At 45.5% G+C, this 19,101-nt stretch overlaps 1 protein-coding gene across 7 annotated transcripts in view; it reads left to right on the top strand.

Annotated features, from left to right (window-relative positions):
• Positions 1-19,101, top strand: part of LOC120372949 (Grid2 interacting protein) — an 85,634-nt gene that overhangs the window by 27,871 nt on the left and 38,662 nt on the right. For 6 of the 7 annotated variants that reach the window (XM_039490532.1, XM_039490537.1, XM_039490533.1 and 3 more), the window contains one exon: positions 18,329-18,583. In XM_039490532.1, coding sequence (XP_039346466.1) covers positions 18,329-18,583 — 255 coding nt within the window. Of the gene's footprint in view, positions 1-6,383; positions 6,836-18,328; positions 18,584-19,101 lie in introns of those variants that run through there. The other variant, XM_039490538.1, reaches the window with a different exon arrangement.

Here is a 19,101-nt window from a genome sequence, read left to right on the forward strand (position 1 = left end):
GTTAAACTTGTCTCTGGTGTAGTGCTTTACACCAAGGCAAAAGGGATGCAAGGCATGACTATTCAGATTGGGTGTGTTTTACCCACATTTGGCACTGGTGTAATTGAATGCACGAGGTGCAGGGCAATGGAGAATTGGGGCCTTGGAGTCTGGATCCAGATCCAGATCCTTTGCTCTCTCAGTGCACTGGGGCACTGTAAATGGCACACAGTAGGGGTCCGAACAGAAGGAGCTGCAGATGGTAATGAGGAAGGTGCTGGGCAAAATGATGTGTGGGAGCTGACTGCAAACACTCAGTTTCACCAGCTAAGCAGCACCTGCCTGCAGGGACCAGTCAGCCAGCTAGAACATGCTGAGCTGTTATAGGGGAAACAAGTCAGCCTGCTCTCCTAGCTTTGTGATCTACATATAAGTTGAACCAGTTAATCTCCAGTGTAACATCCCCTTCACAGAGACCAAGTTTGCTAGCGTCTGCCTCACAAGATACCTTTGAGCCTTGCTGGTACTCTTTCCTAGATGGAGTGGTTTCTCACGGTAGTGTATGTATTCCATAAACTGGGAGGGCCTCCATGCAGCATTCAGAGTACTACAAAGTGACGTTGGCTACTGTCCAAATTCTGAGGTGCAGCCTATGGAGGTGTTTGGTCCCAGTGTGCCTGCTCTATCATGATCTGAGGGGTTCTTGTTTGGTTCCAGATGAAGGGTGACAGCACAGGGCCTAGAAAGAGGCAAGTCTGAAGTAGGGGAACCAAAAGAAGGTAGAGTGTCTGCAGAAATAACCCCCTTCCCTTCTCCCACAAAAGTCTAGACTGATTGATTGGAGAGAGGCAGGCTGCAGCTCCTATTGGCAGAGCCTGCATGACTCATGGGAAAGGTAGGAATTGTTCTAACTACACCACTACAAAACAACTCTGAGAAAATGGCTCTAGGAGTTAGGTTGAAGCCTGGATGTGCGATCTGGGCATCTACTTTGCAGTGTGGGAATAAGTTTTGCTTTGGAGTAGGCTATCAGCTGTCCCAGAAGGGGGAAGATAAGTCACCACCACAGGCCTTGTGGGCTAGTCCACTACGTGTGTATGTGGCACTTTTCTGTGCAGGGAGGGGCAAGATGTCCCTAGGGGTTAGCCTGCAGCCTGTGTATGGTACTTGGCAGAGGAGGGGGACGTGGTCACTGGGCCTCTGGAGGTCAGCCTGGAGCATGTGGGTAAGTTGATGCTTGGTTCAAAGGGATTAGGTCACAGCCTGTGAATGGTGCTTGGCATTGTCATTTGCTAAGCTGCTTAGAATAGATGATGCAACAAAAACTTTGGTTGTTTTGCCTCTAAATGAGAAGTCCCTGTGTCTCGGGTATGTCTCTGAAGCAGGATTGTCAGAATTACCCTTCACAGTAGGACAAAGCCACTTGATCAGAATGTATTAAATTACCTGAGCAGAAGATGACGTCAGTTTCAGTAGCTGAAAGGGATGTTACAAGCCCATGTACTTCTCTGCTGATTCCTCCCAGATTCTGGAGCTCATGTAGTGACAAGTGAGAGCGCCCCAGGGACCAGACTCCCATCTATTAATAGGGAAGGTCACCCATTAATGAACACAAAGTGTTACAGTGGCTCCAGGGAAGCTCTTACTGGCCTTTTGTTCTGGGAGATGGTGCCACAGTGGCAATCAATAGTTATCTGAACAGAGGATGGTAGGGTGTGTGAGTGCAGAGGGGATTAATATGGTATCTTCTTGCTGTTAGAGAAACATTCTATCATGCAGGGGATCTAAACGCAGGGCTAGAGCTGTGGCCCTGGGTCAGCTGGGGTCAGGAATGCTGCAGAAACAGCACAGTTGGCACCTGGGAGAGAGGGAAGGAGGTATCACCTAGTCCCCCTGGTTTTGATGCTCAAAGCAAAATCTATGGACTCTGAAACAAATCACTTCCAGCCCTCAGCAGTTGGTGGGAGGGCCACTACCACCCAACAAGTGTGATTCTCCTCTGCACTGTATCTTGTGTAGCTATGTACACCTGTGCGAAGTGAGTGGCGGGCTAAGAGGAAGAATGGGGGAAGGAATCCCAGATGAGTCCCTTTTCCTGAAAAATATGAAAATATTGGACTTCTCTTGTTTAAACAATACCCCATTATCATGCCTCCTTCAAAGCATTGAGCTAATTATCTGGATCAATAAAAACATGCTACATCAGCTTTATTGGCTATACAAATGATTCCACTTATCTTGGTTTAGTACCCTATGACATTACAGACTTCATTTGACTCTTTCCTAGCATTTAACAAGAAATCTGGAGCCTGTGTCTCTGCTCTCTTACACCGGAGCAGTGCAAAGCAGCTGGAGACTAGCAGAGTAGCAGGGTCTGCGATTTCATTTCCACCTGTGCAATGTGAGTGTAAAACTCAGCCATGTTGGTACGGCAGCATTGTGAATTCGCTTTGCACTGGTGGGAATGACTAGGTAAGGTGCAAGGCAGTGGAGAAATTAGGCTGCTGTTGTATTAGAAAACTACACTGTGACATAGCACTTTGCAATACTGTGTATATTATGCTGCTAACTAGAGATACCTATAGACTTCTCCTTCCCTAATTTCCTCCTTTCATTTTAACTGCTAAAATATTTCACCATGTTCCCTCTTCCTAAAAAAAAAAGCATGTGGAGTTGCTGATAGAAAAGGTCAGACAGAGATGACTGTGCTTTGGGGCTCTCTCAAGATAAAAGGTGTTATAGAGAGGACTTTGGGTTATGTTGATAACCAGCTGAACATGTGCTCCCAGTATGGTGCTGTTGCTAAGAGAGGTAATGCAATCCTTGACTATATAAACCGGGGAATATTGAGTAGGAGTAAGGAGGTGGTGTTGCCTCTGTCTATAGGATTAGTGAAACAGTTCTAGTGTCCACATTTCAAAAAGGATATGAAAAACTGGAAAGGATTCGGAAAAGCGCTATAAGAATGATTTGAGGTCTTGAAGACATGCCTTACAGTGAAAGACTTAAGAAGATCAATCTCATCTTGTCAAAGAGAAGTTTAACAGGTAACTTGATTCCAATCTGTAAGTATCTACCTGGGAGAAGATTTCTGATAGCAGAGGGCCCTTTAACTTAGCAGACAAAGGCATAAGGAGCTCCAGTGGTTGGAAGTTGAAACTAGACAAATTGAGACTGGAATAAGGTGCAGTTTTTTAAGTGATGGTAATTAGCCATTGGAACAGTTTACTAATGGATGTGATGGGTTCTCCATTGCTTGGAGTCTTTAACTCAAGACTAGATGCCTCTTTCTCAAAAAACCGCTTTAGCTCAACCAGAAGTTATGGACTTTATACAGGAATTACAGGGTGAAATTCTATGGGCTGTTATGCAGGAGATTAGACTAGATGATTTTAACAGTCTCTTCAGACCTTAAAAATCTCAGGATATTATGGTTCTCCTGAAATCCTTATCCAGTTTGTACTCAGTCTTTATGCTGTCAAAGCTCCAGCTGATGACTTTGGATAAAGTTTTGCATGAGTAAAGACGGGGAAGGCCTGGTTGAGAACGTCAGGATTTGACCCGTTGTTCTCTGTTCTGATTTGCTTAGCTCTTCTTGGTTTACAAACAGCTCTCACATAATGCCCAAGTCAGCATCTGTTCTCAGGTGGAAAAGTGCCTTCATTTCTCTTTAATGATAATTATGGCCACATCTGCAAAACATTTGTGGCTAAACGAATAACTGAGCCTTATATTACAGGGGATAATAGTCTAGTGCACATAAAAATGCATTGTGTGAAAATTACAGTTCTGCGCTTGCTGCAGAAGCTGAAGTAATAATTTCCATTTGCAAATCCTTCTTGCGTACAGCTTGTTTTGTAGAAGCTCTTATGTTCCTGGGTTGTTGTTGTTGATGGCCTGATTCCAAGACAGGGACTGTAAATACATGCACATGTATTGCTGATTTTCCATCTCTTCTATTCTCCGGGATATGCAGGATCTTTCCATGTTTCCACTGTGTCCCTGAGCATACTTGCAGAGAACATGCCCTGCCCCAACTACTTTAAGGTCTGGGGTATGTATCATGAGAGTATCCACTGAAGTGCTGCGGTGGAAGGATGGTAGCGGTGGAACGTTGGTTTAATTCTCTTTAACAGTGTTCAGTTGCAAATAACAGTTCCCATTGACCTCTTTAAACCTCTAAGGTTCCTTGCGATACAGCCTTTGCTTTTAGGGGGATGATGTGATATACTCAGAATCTGCATTTTGGAGAAATGGCAAACACCACCACATCGTAATACCAAGTCAAATTTTGACAATATCGTGCAGTGTCACAGAAAATATATTTAGCTACTTCCAGTGCTTGGTGGCAGAATGTTTATGTCAGGAAGAGACATGGTTCTGTGAAAAGTCAAGTGGGACATCCCTAGTATACAGGTTTGCAGAGCAGTAATTGGGCTATTTGTGAGCTGAGAATGGACAACTTTAAGCAAGTACTGGAGGTAAAATGTGGCCCCAAATTTAGGTTTAGGAAATAAGTGTTACAGACTAATACAAATGTTAGAAAGAATTTATTTTTTAATCCTAGTAGAAACAGGTTTTTGTTTTTATACCATGAATTGTGCCCTGCAACATTTGCAGCTTACACATTGCAGCACTGGGCTGGTGCATAAGAACCTGAAAGTGGAATTGGCTAAATTCCAAAAGTGAATATAACTGACTGACAAATTAAAAAACTGGCATAAATTGTGAAAAGTAAATTAGATTTTAGAAAATTAATTCAGTTTAATAACCTAGGCTCTTGCTGTATTTGTAACACAGGTAAGGATGTTTGCATGATAAGAATAAGTGATTTTTTCTGTTAACCTGGCAGTGTATGTTTAAGGCTGAAGCGTTTTTTCCAGGCTGGTAGCCCTGTTGGAGGAATTTATATAGTACAGCTCAGATGTAATCCAAATATAGTTCAGTGCTTTAATCCATCCTGAGACATTTTAAAATGGACTTTCTGAAATGATGTTATCTTTACTGAATAAATAATGTACACTGCAGCATAAATTTACATGGCTCTTTACAACCCTGGATTAAGGCACTGAAGAGTGTTCAGTCTAACAGCTAAATCACCTCCCTTTTCTGAGCTAAATCATCTCAAGGGGCCTCCACTGCCTAGCACCCTGGGTTGTCATCTATCCTTGTGCAAAATGACTGTAAAAATGCACTGTGCATTGTTTTTGCACGTGTAAATGACAGCACAAGGTGAAAGGTTGTGGAGAATCAACCCATTGACTCAGTAGAAGCCGGGTTTGGCCTGTATTTGGCACAAATGAGAATACTGCCATGAGCAAGGCAAACAGGATTTCTCCTAAATTAGATGAGACAAATGTAGAACAGTGGCCAGCAGTCAGATATGGAAGGGTGTGGGGACTATTAATCATGAGAAGAACAGTGGGAAGATTCTTGGAGTAATTGGGTTTGAGGAGAGAGAGGATGCCTGGCAGAGGAAGACGTGAAGACTGTTCCAGTTTTGGGGACAGCATGGTAGAGGGAGGGCATGAAGCTGAGAATGAGAGGAGATCCTGCAAGATGTAGAACACCTCCTTCCTGCCAGGGGATGAGGTGGTGGCAGCTCCTGAGATCTAGCCAAAGAGAGCAAGCAGGTAGAAAGACTGGGAAGAGGAAGGAAGGGGATAATGCTGAAGCCCTCGTTCCTGCTGGTGTTGGTATTGCTTCTGCTTCATACTCTTGGGTAATGGTGTAAGGAACGAGACTGAGCATTGCACTTGGCTCTGAATCACATTGGTCTCAAGAAGGCTTTTTTCAAATTGCATTGAGGCATGAGTGTGAATGGACAGAAACACAGATAGGCTCCTGCTGTGTGTTTGAAACACCACAAGAAAGGCAGTTGCTTCTTTGGCACCATTTCTCATTCTGAAATAGAGCTGGTGTGATCCTTCAGCGCTATTTTGAAGCAGGAGCGTAAGGGGAGGAAATGTTGTCGTGGCTGAGAGGGAGAGAAGAGTATAAGCTGGAAGGGGTATAAATTGGTGATAAGACCTATATCAGTGCAGCACCAGCTCCTGAAGAATCAGGGTTGGGAATAAAGCCATCTGCTGGAACACATTTGAACCCCTAGCCTTCCAGGCAAGAGGCTCTGAACTGAGCCACAGGAGTAAAAGCTCACCAAAGGATAAGTCTGAAAACAGCTAAGCAATCCAGAGTCACTGGTTGCTGTTTTCCTTTAAGGCTTTTCACCCATTATAATGGCATGTAATTTAAACAGAAGCACTTTAGAAGTCAACTAATTAGCACTATCAGAGGCATCCCTCTGGAGTTCAGGAAAGATTGGTGTCCTCCTTTCTTTGCAGTAATGCTACAAGATTGTAGTTCCAGCTGGAACTACAGAGACTGTGTCTGCAGTTTTAGAGAAGGCAGGAGGCTTGCTTGCTGGGGTATGGGGAGGCAGGGAATGGTCAAAAACATCTCTCAAGCCACTGGGCAAAATAAAAAGCAAAGCGGACCTTAAAAGCAGAATTGATGAACAAGGAAGACCTTATTATGTGGTAAACCCTGAACTCTGGGACAGAGAGTGCAAGAAGCTAGGCAAGAGGAAAGCGTGAAAGGGGAGACAGGAGAGGCTTATCCCAGGTACAGTTCATGGGCAAATGGTCCATCTGGATACATATCCCTCAGCACTGAGGGAGGTGTAAAGTGACAGCAGGTGCACCGGCTGGAGTGTGGTTTGCATTAGTTTGGATCTGACCGTGTCCTGGGTGTGATCCTAGGCTGACTGTCATCTGCCTGAGGATCTGAAGAATCTTCCTTTTGTTCCTATCACACGCTTACCAATGGGAAAGGACCGGAATTTCTCTCGACATTTTCGGTATGTCTTACAGATCTCTCTCTTTCTCCATTTATAATGCATGATGTTAGATTTAATGAGGATGTCTCATAATCTTTGGCAGAGCAGACTAATGGGTCCCACCCCCACAAACAGCGTGAGGCTGATTTTACTAGTGACTTCTGTTGTTGCCGTTTTATTAAACTATATTCTTTAAACATATTCTCTTGCGTATCATGTTGTGAAGCAGGGAGGTGAGAGTCCCTCTTGATATGGCTCTGGGCTGACTGCACTGGGAATATTGTTGTACATTACCAGAAAGATACTGAGAAATTGGAGGGAGTTAAAAGAAAAAACAATAATAAAAAATTCAGGGGGCTGGAGGGATGGGGGATAGATTCAAAGAGCTGAATGCATCTGGTTTTGTTAAGCCAAGTACACAACAAAAGTCTGAGGGGTGTAATTGCTGAAGATGAGGAGGAATTATGTAGAATGATATATAATATAGGTGTAATGGGATGAAACTAGGAAAGGGAAAAATTAAGCTGAATATCAGGGGGAAAACATCCCGACAGTGAGATGTATCAGGCTGTGGAACAGTCTACCCAAGGGAAGGGATGGAAGCTCCATTGTTTCGGATTCTTAGAACTAGACTGGTCAGAACTCTAGGAATGAAAATACTGATGAGAACAATCCTGCACTGTTAGGAAGCTGGACTGGATAATCTCATAGGTTTTTTTCCATCCCTAACTTCTGTGATTGAATCCTATATCTCCAGTGGAGGTGCCATTCTTAGCTGTAGAGTCAGCCCTAATTGACTTGGAGCTCTGAACAAGCTTCAGGCTTCTCTGTTTGCTAACTGTGGTCAGAACTTGTTCCCAATCTTCTATCTGAACCTTATTGGAGGTCAGGACTGTGGATCTAAACTGCACTGAAAGTCTGCAGTTCAGAAACCATATCTGCCACAGAAATCACAGCAGACTGGTTCTGGTTAACACATCATTAGGGCACACCTGTTTCTGGAAACCTCCACTTAAAAAAAAAAAGTATCTTTTGCAAGGTGCTGCACTGGGTATAGGAAATAGTGGGAAGGAAGAAAATATCTTGTCCCTGAAATATAAGTTGGAACAATGGGATTTTCCTATATTAAGACAGACAAATCACTACAGCCTGTTTTGTGAGTTTTTAAAAGCGTGATCATAATAGCTATACTGCAAATCCTTTGCTCGTATTAATTAAACAAGGAGAAACAAGTGGTCCTTCGATACTATGGTGATGGGGGTCTTATAAAGATCCAGGTTAGATAAAAATGATGATTACTTTTAAAATAACACCACCTTGTTATATGTGCATTTGGCCCTGAAGCTGGAAACATGCATCCCACAGGTACACAGTACACATATATACAGAGTGAGCTTTGTAAGAGGAGTCTGGGTGGACACAACCCTCTAAAGCCTTGTCTATCCTGATAAATTAACTGAGTTAGAACATGTTAACTAACATTTTTTAAATAACACAACATGAAACGCAATTTTATCCTTTGTATGGACCGGGATGGTCATGTTTAAAAGTGTGTATCACACGCTTACCTAACAGGTTTTAAACCTGACAGTCCTTGTTCACACCAAGGGCAAACTCATTTAATGTCAGTCTTGTTAAAATGTGTTAATTAACACGTGTTCTGACAATGTATTTTCCCATAATAGACAAGGCCAAAGAGCTGTGCTGTACACTTGGGCACAGAGGCAGGACCCCAGCTGTGGGGGATACCTTACCGAAGATGATGAGTTGCGTCTAACCCTGACCATGTTGATATCTAGGTGCAATATCAAGCCTTCTTCCAGTAACAGCAGCTTCCCTGGCCCAGCCAACAATCAGGGAGATAGCCGAGGAGGATGCAGAAAGCAAGAAGGAAAGCGAAAAACCAAAACTACTCCCAGGCATGTGCACACAGGGAACAAAGGGAGCTGTGAGAATATTGCCACTTAGGGCATGCTCAGTGCTGTGCTTAATTGTGGTACACAGCATAGTTACCACGGTGATGGGCACCTTGGAAAAACCCAGGGTAGATTGAAGAGTGAGCAAACTCAGGGGCATGGATACCCCATGCTGACTCTTTTTTTTCATCCCATTGACATGCACATATTGTGGTGAATGGCACAGAGCAGCTGCACGTCATCAGATTGGCCTTTCATGCTAGATGTACACAGCTGTACTCCAGCTTTGGGTATGTGTGTGTGAGTGAAGGGAGGGTTAGTTTCAAGTCGCTGTATATTTTGGACTCTAAATACAAACATGGAAGCTATTACCTTTCTCTTTGTATAATCAGTCAGCACTTTCCAGTGCAGAGTATACAGTCAGCTGAGAGCTTGGGGCCTGAACCCTGGGCTCCCCTATCACTAGGTCATCTGGCTGGTTTGTGTTATGAAAATGCAGAACATTCAGAGAGCCTGTAGCAGTGGGCCACCTTGTTAGCAGCCCTGGAGCCTTGGCTAAAGCTGCAGGCTAAATACTGCTGACACATGGGGTCAGGTGTAGCTCTTTAGACTTCACCTGGAATGTATGGGAGATGGTGGTAGCCCTCTGGAAGAGGGGGTTAGGCTCTGGTTCCCACCAGAGTAGAAGGAAGTGTAATAGCTGCCAGGCCTGAGGAAAGGAGCCCTAGAGGCTGCCAATGTGGGGTCAGGGAGTGTCATTTTGGAATTACCTTTTTTGTCAATGAAACCAGAACCAGGGTGAGGGTTTTCAGCTTGGCAGTGAATGTGAAGAGTTACTCAGGAACTGTGTGGGGATGATACCAGCACCAGGGCGTGAGATCCCACGAGCAGCATGGAGGAGTATTTTATGTCATATAAAGATAATGCAATGCAGGGCTTGGAGCAATGTTTCTGTAGCACCAAAGTACTGCAGTGAGTTGATGCAACCTGGGGACATATCTTCAGTGAAACCATTTGCTAGTGCTCACTGACCTCGTTCCACCATCCCATTTCAGACCTCAGAGCAGAGCCTTAACGGGAGACATAAGCTGTCAGATCAATTTATTTTGCTACCGGAATGACTGCATTCTGCAGCACACAATGCACAGCCAACAAGAGACTGTCCAAAAAAGACGCTATAACTAACGAGCATGATGACTAGTTGTGGAAGTTTGGAGTGATGATTCAGTGCAGATGAAGGCTAAATTGTTGCGCTGTCCCTTCAGATTTATGCCTGCTGAAGGTGAAATGCACAGAATGAGTTAAACAGTGATTTCTGTGAAGAATGTTCCTTTAGCTAGGCTGCAGGGATACTGAGCGTGGAAATACTTTATAATTAATCTGTTATAAAATATGTTCTTCCTCCACGAAATACTCTTGATACCTCCTGGTTCATCAGAGGCATCCCAGAAGTGCATCATTCTGCAACAGTGAAAATACTCTGGGCTACAAAGAGACCACTGGCATCTGTGACGTTGCTTTTTTGGAGAACTTTAGTGAAGCAGGAAGCACCCTGAGGATTTTACAGAGGGCAAAAAGATTTAAACAAACATGTTTATGTGCTGAATGCCAACATCAAGGTTCGATGGACAGGGAAAAGGGGAACTGCATGCCTCCCCAAGATTGGGTTAGTTGGAGGAGAGGGTGCTGAATGTAACCTTAGATTTGGTTAAAGGGGATGGAGTTGTGTTGAGTGCTCTGATGCCTGGCTAGTGGAATCATTCAGCATAGAAACCAGGACTTAACTCAGTTTTCATTGTTGCTTTAATTTGCCTTGGTCCTGATCTGAGAGTTGGCAGAGACAGAAACATTGCAAACACTGTGTGTTCTGAATGTGTTTTCAGCGCTCCCAGGTGTTGGCAGGGGCCTTCCAAGGTACCATCCTCTCCACTCCCATAGAATCACACCAATTAACAATGGTGAAAGGCCTGTGGCTCTTAGTGTGGTGGGGCAGATGTCAGTTTAGTACCTTGGGACTTTTGTGCTGTGCACCCTGGGCTCCTCATTCCCAACAGAATGCAAAGTCTCTAATACAATGCAGTCTCTGAGGCAGGTCCTTTGTGTCACCACCACTTGCATAAGCAGATTTGCAGTTGTCATTTCTATGCCTGCAGCACAGAGGGGTGGCTTTATTTACAATAGGGCCTGATTCTCCTCAGCCTGGCATCTTGCGTCACAAGTTACTTCTGTGCAAAATGGGTGTATCCAGTGGTGAGAGAGCAGGGAATTCTCATTTGGTAGCATTTTTACAGCAACTGCACGGGGCTAAAGGCAGCACAAGGTATAAGCCCCTGGGGAGTCAGGGCCCAAAAGCCATGGAAGCTGTGTCAGCATCTGGTGCAAGAGCAAGTTATGGTGCTGTCCTGTCATGGGTCCCTGGGAGCCTTTGATATAAGGAAATGCTCTCTTGCTCTCTGTAATAAGATAAAGAACAAAGCTTTAGAGAGCACATTCAGCTGGGCTGGAGGCAGTGATGAGCTGCCAAAATATTAACAACCGGTTCCCTCCTCCTCACCCCACGAGGGGGTCGTGCCTCCCCAACCCCCCGGGGACTCCTGCCCTATCCACCACCCTTCCCTGTCCCCTGACTGCCCCCTGCCGCCCCATCCAACCCCTACTCTCATTCCTGATGGCCCCCCGGGACCCCTGCCCCATCCAACCACCCCTTCTCTCTGTCCCCGACTACCCCTGCCCCTGACTGCCCCCCACTGCCCCATCCAACCCCTGCTCCTTCCTGATTGACCCCCCGGGACCCTTGCCCCCATTCAATCGCCCTGCCCTCTGACCACCCCACACTAATCCACCCCCCCAACTCCCCTGCCCTCTATCCAACACCCTTGTGGGACAACCGGTTCTAAAAGGGCTTTTAAATTTAACAACCGGTTCCCGCAAACCAGTGGGAACCGGCTCCAGCTCACCACTGGCTGGAGGTCCCCACAGAGATAACTGAACTCTCCTGCTGTGCCCTGTCCCATTATGCACTGGGCATCATGGGATGGATTATTTGGGGACTGTCTCTGCTTCAGTTTTAGTAAAGCCCTGTATAGCCAGAGGCTCAGGACATGAAGTGAGGGTAAAGAATTGAATGTTTTATTTTCAGTCAATGCAGACCTTGTGTGTATTGAGTTACCAAGACATTCTAGGGACCTGTTTTAAGGAGTGCTTTGAGCAGGCACAAAAAAACTCCACCTGTGACTTTTCTAGGACATTACAATGCCCTCTAATGACAACCATAAAAGCCTGCTCCGCACTGAATCGCACAACTTCTGTGAGACTCGGGCAGAATCAAGCCCAGAGCTGATCTGTGGGGGGCTGGGACCATGCTGTCCCTTTGCTGTGCTTTCCAATAAACTTCACGGATATATTCTGCTTTGATGAGGTTGCAGGGTGTTTGTGGTCTAATATGGAGTGTTTACTCAGCCACCCCAAATGTGAGTCTTGAGGTAGTTACTCATTGTAATTTACGATCCAGTCACTGGCTTTTTGCTAAGCTAGTGCATTATTGCTAACAAGGAGATTTAGTGCTCAGATGCTTCTTTAATTCAGTGGCCTAGCAACATGGATGCAAAAAGGAGAGCTGCATGGTATAACTTCTTATAGTGACTATGACTGTGCCAGCTGCACGGCCATCGCTCCCCATTGGGGGTGTTCCCAGAGCAAAGAATCAGGGGAGCAACGCTGGGCTTGGGCTTCGATCCAAAATATTGAAAAGGCTCTTATTTAGACATTAATCAGCTGGTATCTGATCTGCTCCCTTTTGAGAATTACTAAGGGTTCAGATCACATCACTTTCAGAAACACCATTGCATTTTCCTAAATATCAGGTGTGCAGAAAACAGTGTCTTCAACGCCACTGAATAGTAGGAGCTAAAGGGAGTCCTTGCACATTTTGTGCACACCGTGGATTTTGGTGTAGCTGGGGCGCAGTCAGCCCCATGGCCAAGTAATCCCACCTCAGTTAATTACATTCAGTAGGCTTAGGAACTCCTTTTGCATTTGGATCCAATATTCACTTTGTGCCCTGCACCATCGTGTAGTGTTACCGATCATTGCTAAACAGTTACATCCCCCTAGATGCATTCTAGTGGTGAGTGATATGGTTCTTGTGTAGACTGTATAGTTATGAATGAAAGGCACCATGTGAGTAATTATAATTTAATGGTTTGTAAAGTGCTCTGAAGATGAAAAACACTTCATATGGTTTTAGTGAGATTATTATACCAGTCTTTTACCCTCATTCTTGCTAACAACTCCTAATTCTTTAACACTGAATAAGTTAATAGTGCAACGCTTAAAATATCTTGTCATCATGTTTACAATACTAGCTGTAGTTTCTCTCTGTTGTGGTTTTCATTTAAAGAGTGAATTGGAATAGCCACACTGGCTTTGCCAGTTTATACCAGTTGAGGTTCTGGCCCTCAAATTTTAACAGCAAAAAAAAGAAGAAAAAAAAAAGGAGGGGGGGTTATTTTCCATGTAGAGCATCCAGCGTTTACCCTCGTGGGGAAGCAAAGCACAATGTAGTGGTTAGGGCACAGGACTGGGAGTTCTGTTCCTAACTCTGAGACCAGTTTGCCGTCTGCACCTCAGCGTCCTAATCTGAGAAATGGGGATGATGCTGTTAGTGCCAGGTGAGCTATTTATTGTCACCTTTTTAAAAAGGAATGTCATCCTCTCTTCTGTGTCACTGTGGGGGGTTGTGCTGATTTCCCAGCACACAAAACACAGCAGTCAGGCAGCATGCAGTCAGTTGTGGTTCCTTCTTGCCAGGGCCACCTTGATAAGAGTTTAGAGAGTCCAAACAGAGCAAAACTGGCAATAGCAAAACAAAGACAGCAACTACAACCACCACTCCCCACATGCAGACCTGTAAGCAGGGCTCCAGTACTGCTGTCCAGCCTCCTAGGCAGCCCTTCCCCGCTCCCTCTAGGCTGCTGCATTAACCCTTTAGGGTGGGGCTAGGCAGTGTCCTTGTGTCTTGTCACAGCCACTTATTCACAAACACACTGTGATTTTTATGAATGTGTTAATTCTTTTTTTTAAACAATCACCAAATTTAACATGAGCATATTTCAGTCTCAGGGGTGCTTGTGAGCAGTTTGTTGCTACTTATTATTAATGTATGAGCACTCGGTTTGAGTTCTGCGTTTCACTATGAGGGAGTTAAAGCCGTCATTGTACTTGGTAGACGTGGGATTTAAAACCCTCCCTCCTCCCACTACCCTGAATTCATCCATTTTTTCCAAAATCCCCTTTGATGAGTTGCCTAAATAAAGGGGGACAACACTCCTGGGAGCTTGATGCTTTTGACGGGTGCAGCTGCAAATGCTAAACATTCCTGCTGCTGCAGAGACACTCGTTATTTTCTAAGCACAATCAGGGATCGTTTTTCTTTTAAATGTTTTAAAATAAATGTTAATGCTGGCAGAAGGGGCCAGATTGCAGCTTGGGATTCCTCTGCTTCTCCACCGAACGGGCATAGCACAGGCAACAGGAGTGCTGTTCCTCACCAATGTGTGTTAAATTTGACCTGAAGGAACCACTCGATGGATTAGAGTCCTCATGGCCCAATCAGTCCCAGGTAGGGTGACCAGATGAGAGCCATGAAATAAAAAACAAAACAAAAAAACAAGAGCTAGCGAGGGAGGAAAAAGCAAAAGCAAAAGCAAAAAAAAAAAAAAAAAGAGCCGCCAGAGCATAGGAAAAATTGGTGGGGGCTGAGCTCCCACCGGCAGCTCCACGCCCCGCCCCAGCTCACCTTCGCTCTGCCTCCACCTCCCCTGAGCTGGCTGCTGCGTCCTGCTTCTCCCCCCTCCCTCCAGCGCTTGTGCTGCCATACAGCTGATTAGCGCAAGCCTGGGAGGGAGGGGTGAGGAGGAGGAATGCGGCATGCTTGGGGAAGAGCCAAGGTGGGGATTTGGGGAGGGATCCAACAGGGCAGTGAGGGGGTGGGTGTGGGGCTGGGGGGTGGGGCCAGGGCGGGGATTTGGGGAGGGAGGGAGGGACGGGTGGAATCAGGGTGGGCCAGGGTGGAGTTGGGGCGGGGGGGGGGTGCGAGCCCTCTGCGCCGGAGGGTAAAATATTGGGACAATTTGCGTCCTGACTGAACATTGGTCGGGATGCAGGACAAACAAGTAAATATCGGGACAGTCCTGATAAAATGGGGACGTCTGGTCACCCTAGTCCCAGGGCTCTAGATTACCAAATAATGCCATTTGTAATGGGAGTTGAAGTGAATGGATGGCTGCATCCTCAGAACTGGCCTGACACCCACAAACTCATTTCAGAGAAGGCATCAAACAGCAATCAGATGGTAATGACTTTTGGTCACCACTGCCCTGGGCTGATTACTTGATTCTACATCCCACCTTTAGTTCCCCTGAACTATCCATTCAGTCCCTCTCTTGATGTTCAGTCATTATTCTATCAGCTTCTTCTCTGCTTGATTTGTGTTCACTACGAGATGCTGTCAGACAGTGAGCCAGATTCAGCGCCTGGGTAAGAGGCCACAACTCCACTGAAGTAATGGAGCTGGGTCTTGAGAAACCAACACTGAGTTTGGCCCAATAGTTCTGCTTATAATTCAGCAAAAACTTGATATATATCGTTTGTGATTTTGAATCTAGATTATTTGGAAGCTGTAAACCCTGGGTCCCTAGTTCGCCGTAGATATTAGACATTTTTTTATGCACTGAGTTCATTTTGATTACCAGAAGACAACAAGGCTGCAAAGTAATAATGAACTATTGACCCTAGCCAGAATGTATTGGGTAGTGAACAACTACAATTGTGGAAGAATAGACTGACAATAAGACACCCTATGGAGGTATATTGAGTTATAAGGATGGTTACTATAGAAACACTGAAGGATTCCAGTTTCCCAAGAAGCCCGTAACCAGTGCAAACCAAATGGGTGGGGGTGGGGTGAACTAAGATGTCATTAAGTCACTATTCCAGTCAGTAAGTGGAAATGAAACTTTGTTCCACGTACTGAAACAAAGCAGTGACATTTCCCTGAGACCCAGGAGCTGAAGCCTGAAGCTTTATCCAGGAAAGTGAGGCCTCTGGCTATCTGATGTGCATGCCTTTGATGGTACAACCCCATGGGCTCCGGCACTGCACAACGCAGTATAAATGGGCAAGCCCAGTGGGGCTGCCTGCATGTAACTGAAGTAAGAACTTGGCCCAAAATGAATAATAAAGAGCCAATTATTGGCAAAAAAAAAAAAGCTCAGAAACTGAATGGAGACCAGTCTTCTATGTGAACTGGTCTATACTGGAAAGTTAAGGCTCCGAGGGAGTTAGCCAGGCAGTCATTGTTAATGGTGGGAGCCTGCTCCTCCTCCTTGTACCCTTCGGAGAGTTTACTGATCTCCTAGTGGGAACATGCTAATCAGTTCCATGGGAGTCACTGATTCACCTTGAATAAACTGCGAGAGAAGGGACAACGCAAGAGACGTGCAGAGGCAGAAGAAAGCTTAAGGCTTTCGAGTTTTTGTAACTCATTTTCTCATATGCTCAAAACATGAATGAATCTGTTTTTTCCAAGGAGAATTCTGTGTTTGCTGGTAGATCCTGGTATTTTTCAGCTTGCCAGACAAATGAAGACAGAAAGCATATACACCTCTACCCTGATATAACGTGACCCGATATAACATGAATTCGGATATAACGCGGTAAAGCAGCGCTCCGGGGGGGCAGGACTGCGCACTCTGGTGGATCAAAGCAAGTTCAATATAACATGGTTTCACCTATAACTCAGTAAGATTTTTTGGCTCCCGAGGACAGCGTTATATCGGGGTAGAGGCGTATAATATTTATCAGACCGAGACATGTTCTTCGAGGCACTGAACCTAATGTAACAAAGAGAAGAAGGTTCGCCTCTCTTGTGCACAAATCTTTTAGCCGAAGCCTATCTGAGGAAATTGATTTTAGCCAAAATGACCCCAACAGTAGAGCTCTCTGTACTGTGTGCTGCACTCTGCTTATCAGATCCTGGGCTGAGGCTGCAGAAGGTGAAAGTCAGAGCAGAGTTTAGATCTGGGTTTATGCCGATGACTGATGTTGGCTAGGAAGCCACAGTTCCTTATGGAAAGACAAAGGGAAGACTAGAAAGGGAAAACTCAAGTCAGGATACAGGGTGGAGCCATGAGGTCCAGATCACCTACTCAGAGCAGTGAGCAGCAGATGGCATGGTGCTCAGCTGATTGGTGCTGGCAAAGGGCACAAGCAGGAAGAAAGACACGCTGATTCTACGGTCCTCCCTTAGGATTCAGTATACTGGAGAGAGAGAAATTGTTAAAGAAAATCACTTTGCATTTTCTATATATCAAATGCTGCTGCTAATGTGATAGACAAGGTATGAGTTTAAAGGCTGCCTGGTTAGCGTGTCTGTCCTTTCTGCCTTTCAGTTCTTGGTAATCTCTTTCTTCCTATCTATTATTATTATACTGGCACCCATCACCCTAATATCAGAGCATCTTCCAAGAGCAAGAAATATGACAATATCGTCCGCCCCCATAGCCAAGAGGTAAGCTCAAATACAGAAGAGTAGGAGTGTTGGTGTGTGTTAAGATACTATTGCAGGAAAGCTGGGTGAGGGGAGATAGATATCAAAATTCTGGGCAGCAGATTGTCCCAATAAAAAAACAGTAAATGTCTGGAGGTGGTAGCTTGGCATCCTCAATGTGCATAGACGTTAGTGTGGGGGTGTTTGTACACCTGAATATCAGTAATACGGAGAATGCCTGGAGGAAGGCAGATGATTTCATCCTGCTTTTGCTGTTAGAACGTAGGTCCTATGAAATATCATCTGGTTGATCAGCTTTAAAAATCCTTTTTGCTACGACACATGCTGTAGAGCCACGATACTTCATATACACAGCAAATACCATAGCGGTTTCCAGATACTGAAGGGGAAAAAAATCAATGGAGTTTTGAACTACCAGAACCCACAGAAACAGAACCTGTTGGGCTGCAACAGAACAGACATCGCAGGGGCAAGACTCTTCCCCCCTCATTTCTGGCTGTTTGGGAAGTTACCTGGAGTGGGGCAAGCATTTAACTTGGGATTCGAGTTGAACCTTGTCATTACCAGAAGAGAGGGACTGGCAGCTGAAGGAGATTCAGAGACTGGGCATATGGTGGGGGGTAATAGAGTTGTTTAAATCCATCTCTGCTAGAAGAAATCCCTCTTGTTTTCACAGCCATTGCTCCCAAATTACAGCCGCTCTGTAGAAGGAGGCATTAGAGCCTTTTCAGGATTGACTGACGCTGTAAGGAGTTGTGGGGAGGACTTTGCAACAGAATCCTACAAAAATATCCAGCAGGTGATTTAGCCAAAGATGTGATAATCGTGCCCACTGGGTGTGGTCCTGTATTCTTGCATGAGTTGCTGTTTGGAAAGCTGATGGATTTATGGTGCAGTGGGGTTTAGTGCTACTGGAGGCCACTTTGAACTTTTCCGCAGGTGCCACTGAACCCAGAGCCCTGCCACCACAACTGGGACTCTGCTGGCTTTGCTCCTCTTCTGATTTCCCTCCTCTATCATGTTTGCCAGGATCTTCATCCCCAAGAAACACCGGCAGCGCTTTGATGAGGTGGTGTCCCAGAGCCTGATCAGCAAACTCTGCCGGTCAAAGAGCGAGCACCACACCAACCGGCTGAGGCGCAGCCGCAGCGAAGACCACCAGGAGCGTCTGCTAGTGTCGACCAGGGCAAGTTCAGTGCCTCGGAGCCATGAGGAAGCCGGCAAGGGTTTGCGGAAGACAACTTCTCTGGTCACCAGCAGTGTGGGATCAGGGGCTGCCCGCAGGTAACATACTTCCTTTAATCTTCAAATGCAAAGCTGGTTGGTCTTTAGTATAACAAAGCTTGGTTGTTGTGAAGGAGCAGGTGCACTGTAATGGGGAGAGACATGGGAAAAAGGGAAGAAATCAAAAACAGGACTTTGGTGGCTCATAGCAAGTAAATTTAGTATAGAAATGAGACTGAATTGTGGCCTTTTTGCAACCATCTCCACTTTGAACTCTGGGAAAGTTTGGGCTCCACGTCACAGCTCAGGCCCATTTCCTGGTAGATCCTTTCATTTCAGTTGGTTTTCTAAAGTCATTTCAATGAATTCCTTCTGGAAAAGAGGGCGTGCTCTGCTAGGGGTTGTGGAATTCCTTCCTGCACGGCCCAGGTCTGATGCGATGCAGGTCCCTGTCTAGGCTGCATGCACAGTGTTCAGTTTCTCGGAGCATATGCTGGATTGTATGATCCTGGGAATTCCTCAGCACCATCTGTGGGAGGGCACTAGAAGCTGTAGCAGAAATTGGGGGAAGGGATGAA

This window comes from Mauremys reevesii, linkage group 10 (assembly GCF_016161935.1).
Source record: "Mauremys reevesii isolate NIE-2019 linkage group 10, ASM1616193v1, whole genome shotgun sequence".
Lineage (NCBI taxonomy): Eukaryota > Metazoa > Chordata > Testudines > Geoemydidae > Mauremys > Mauremys reevesii.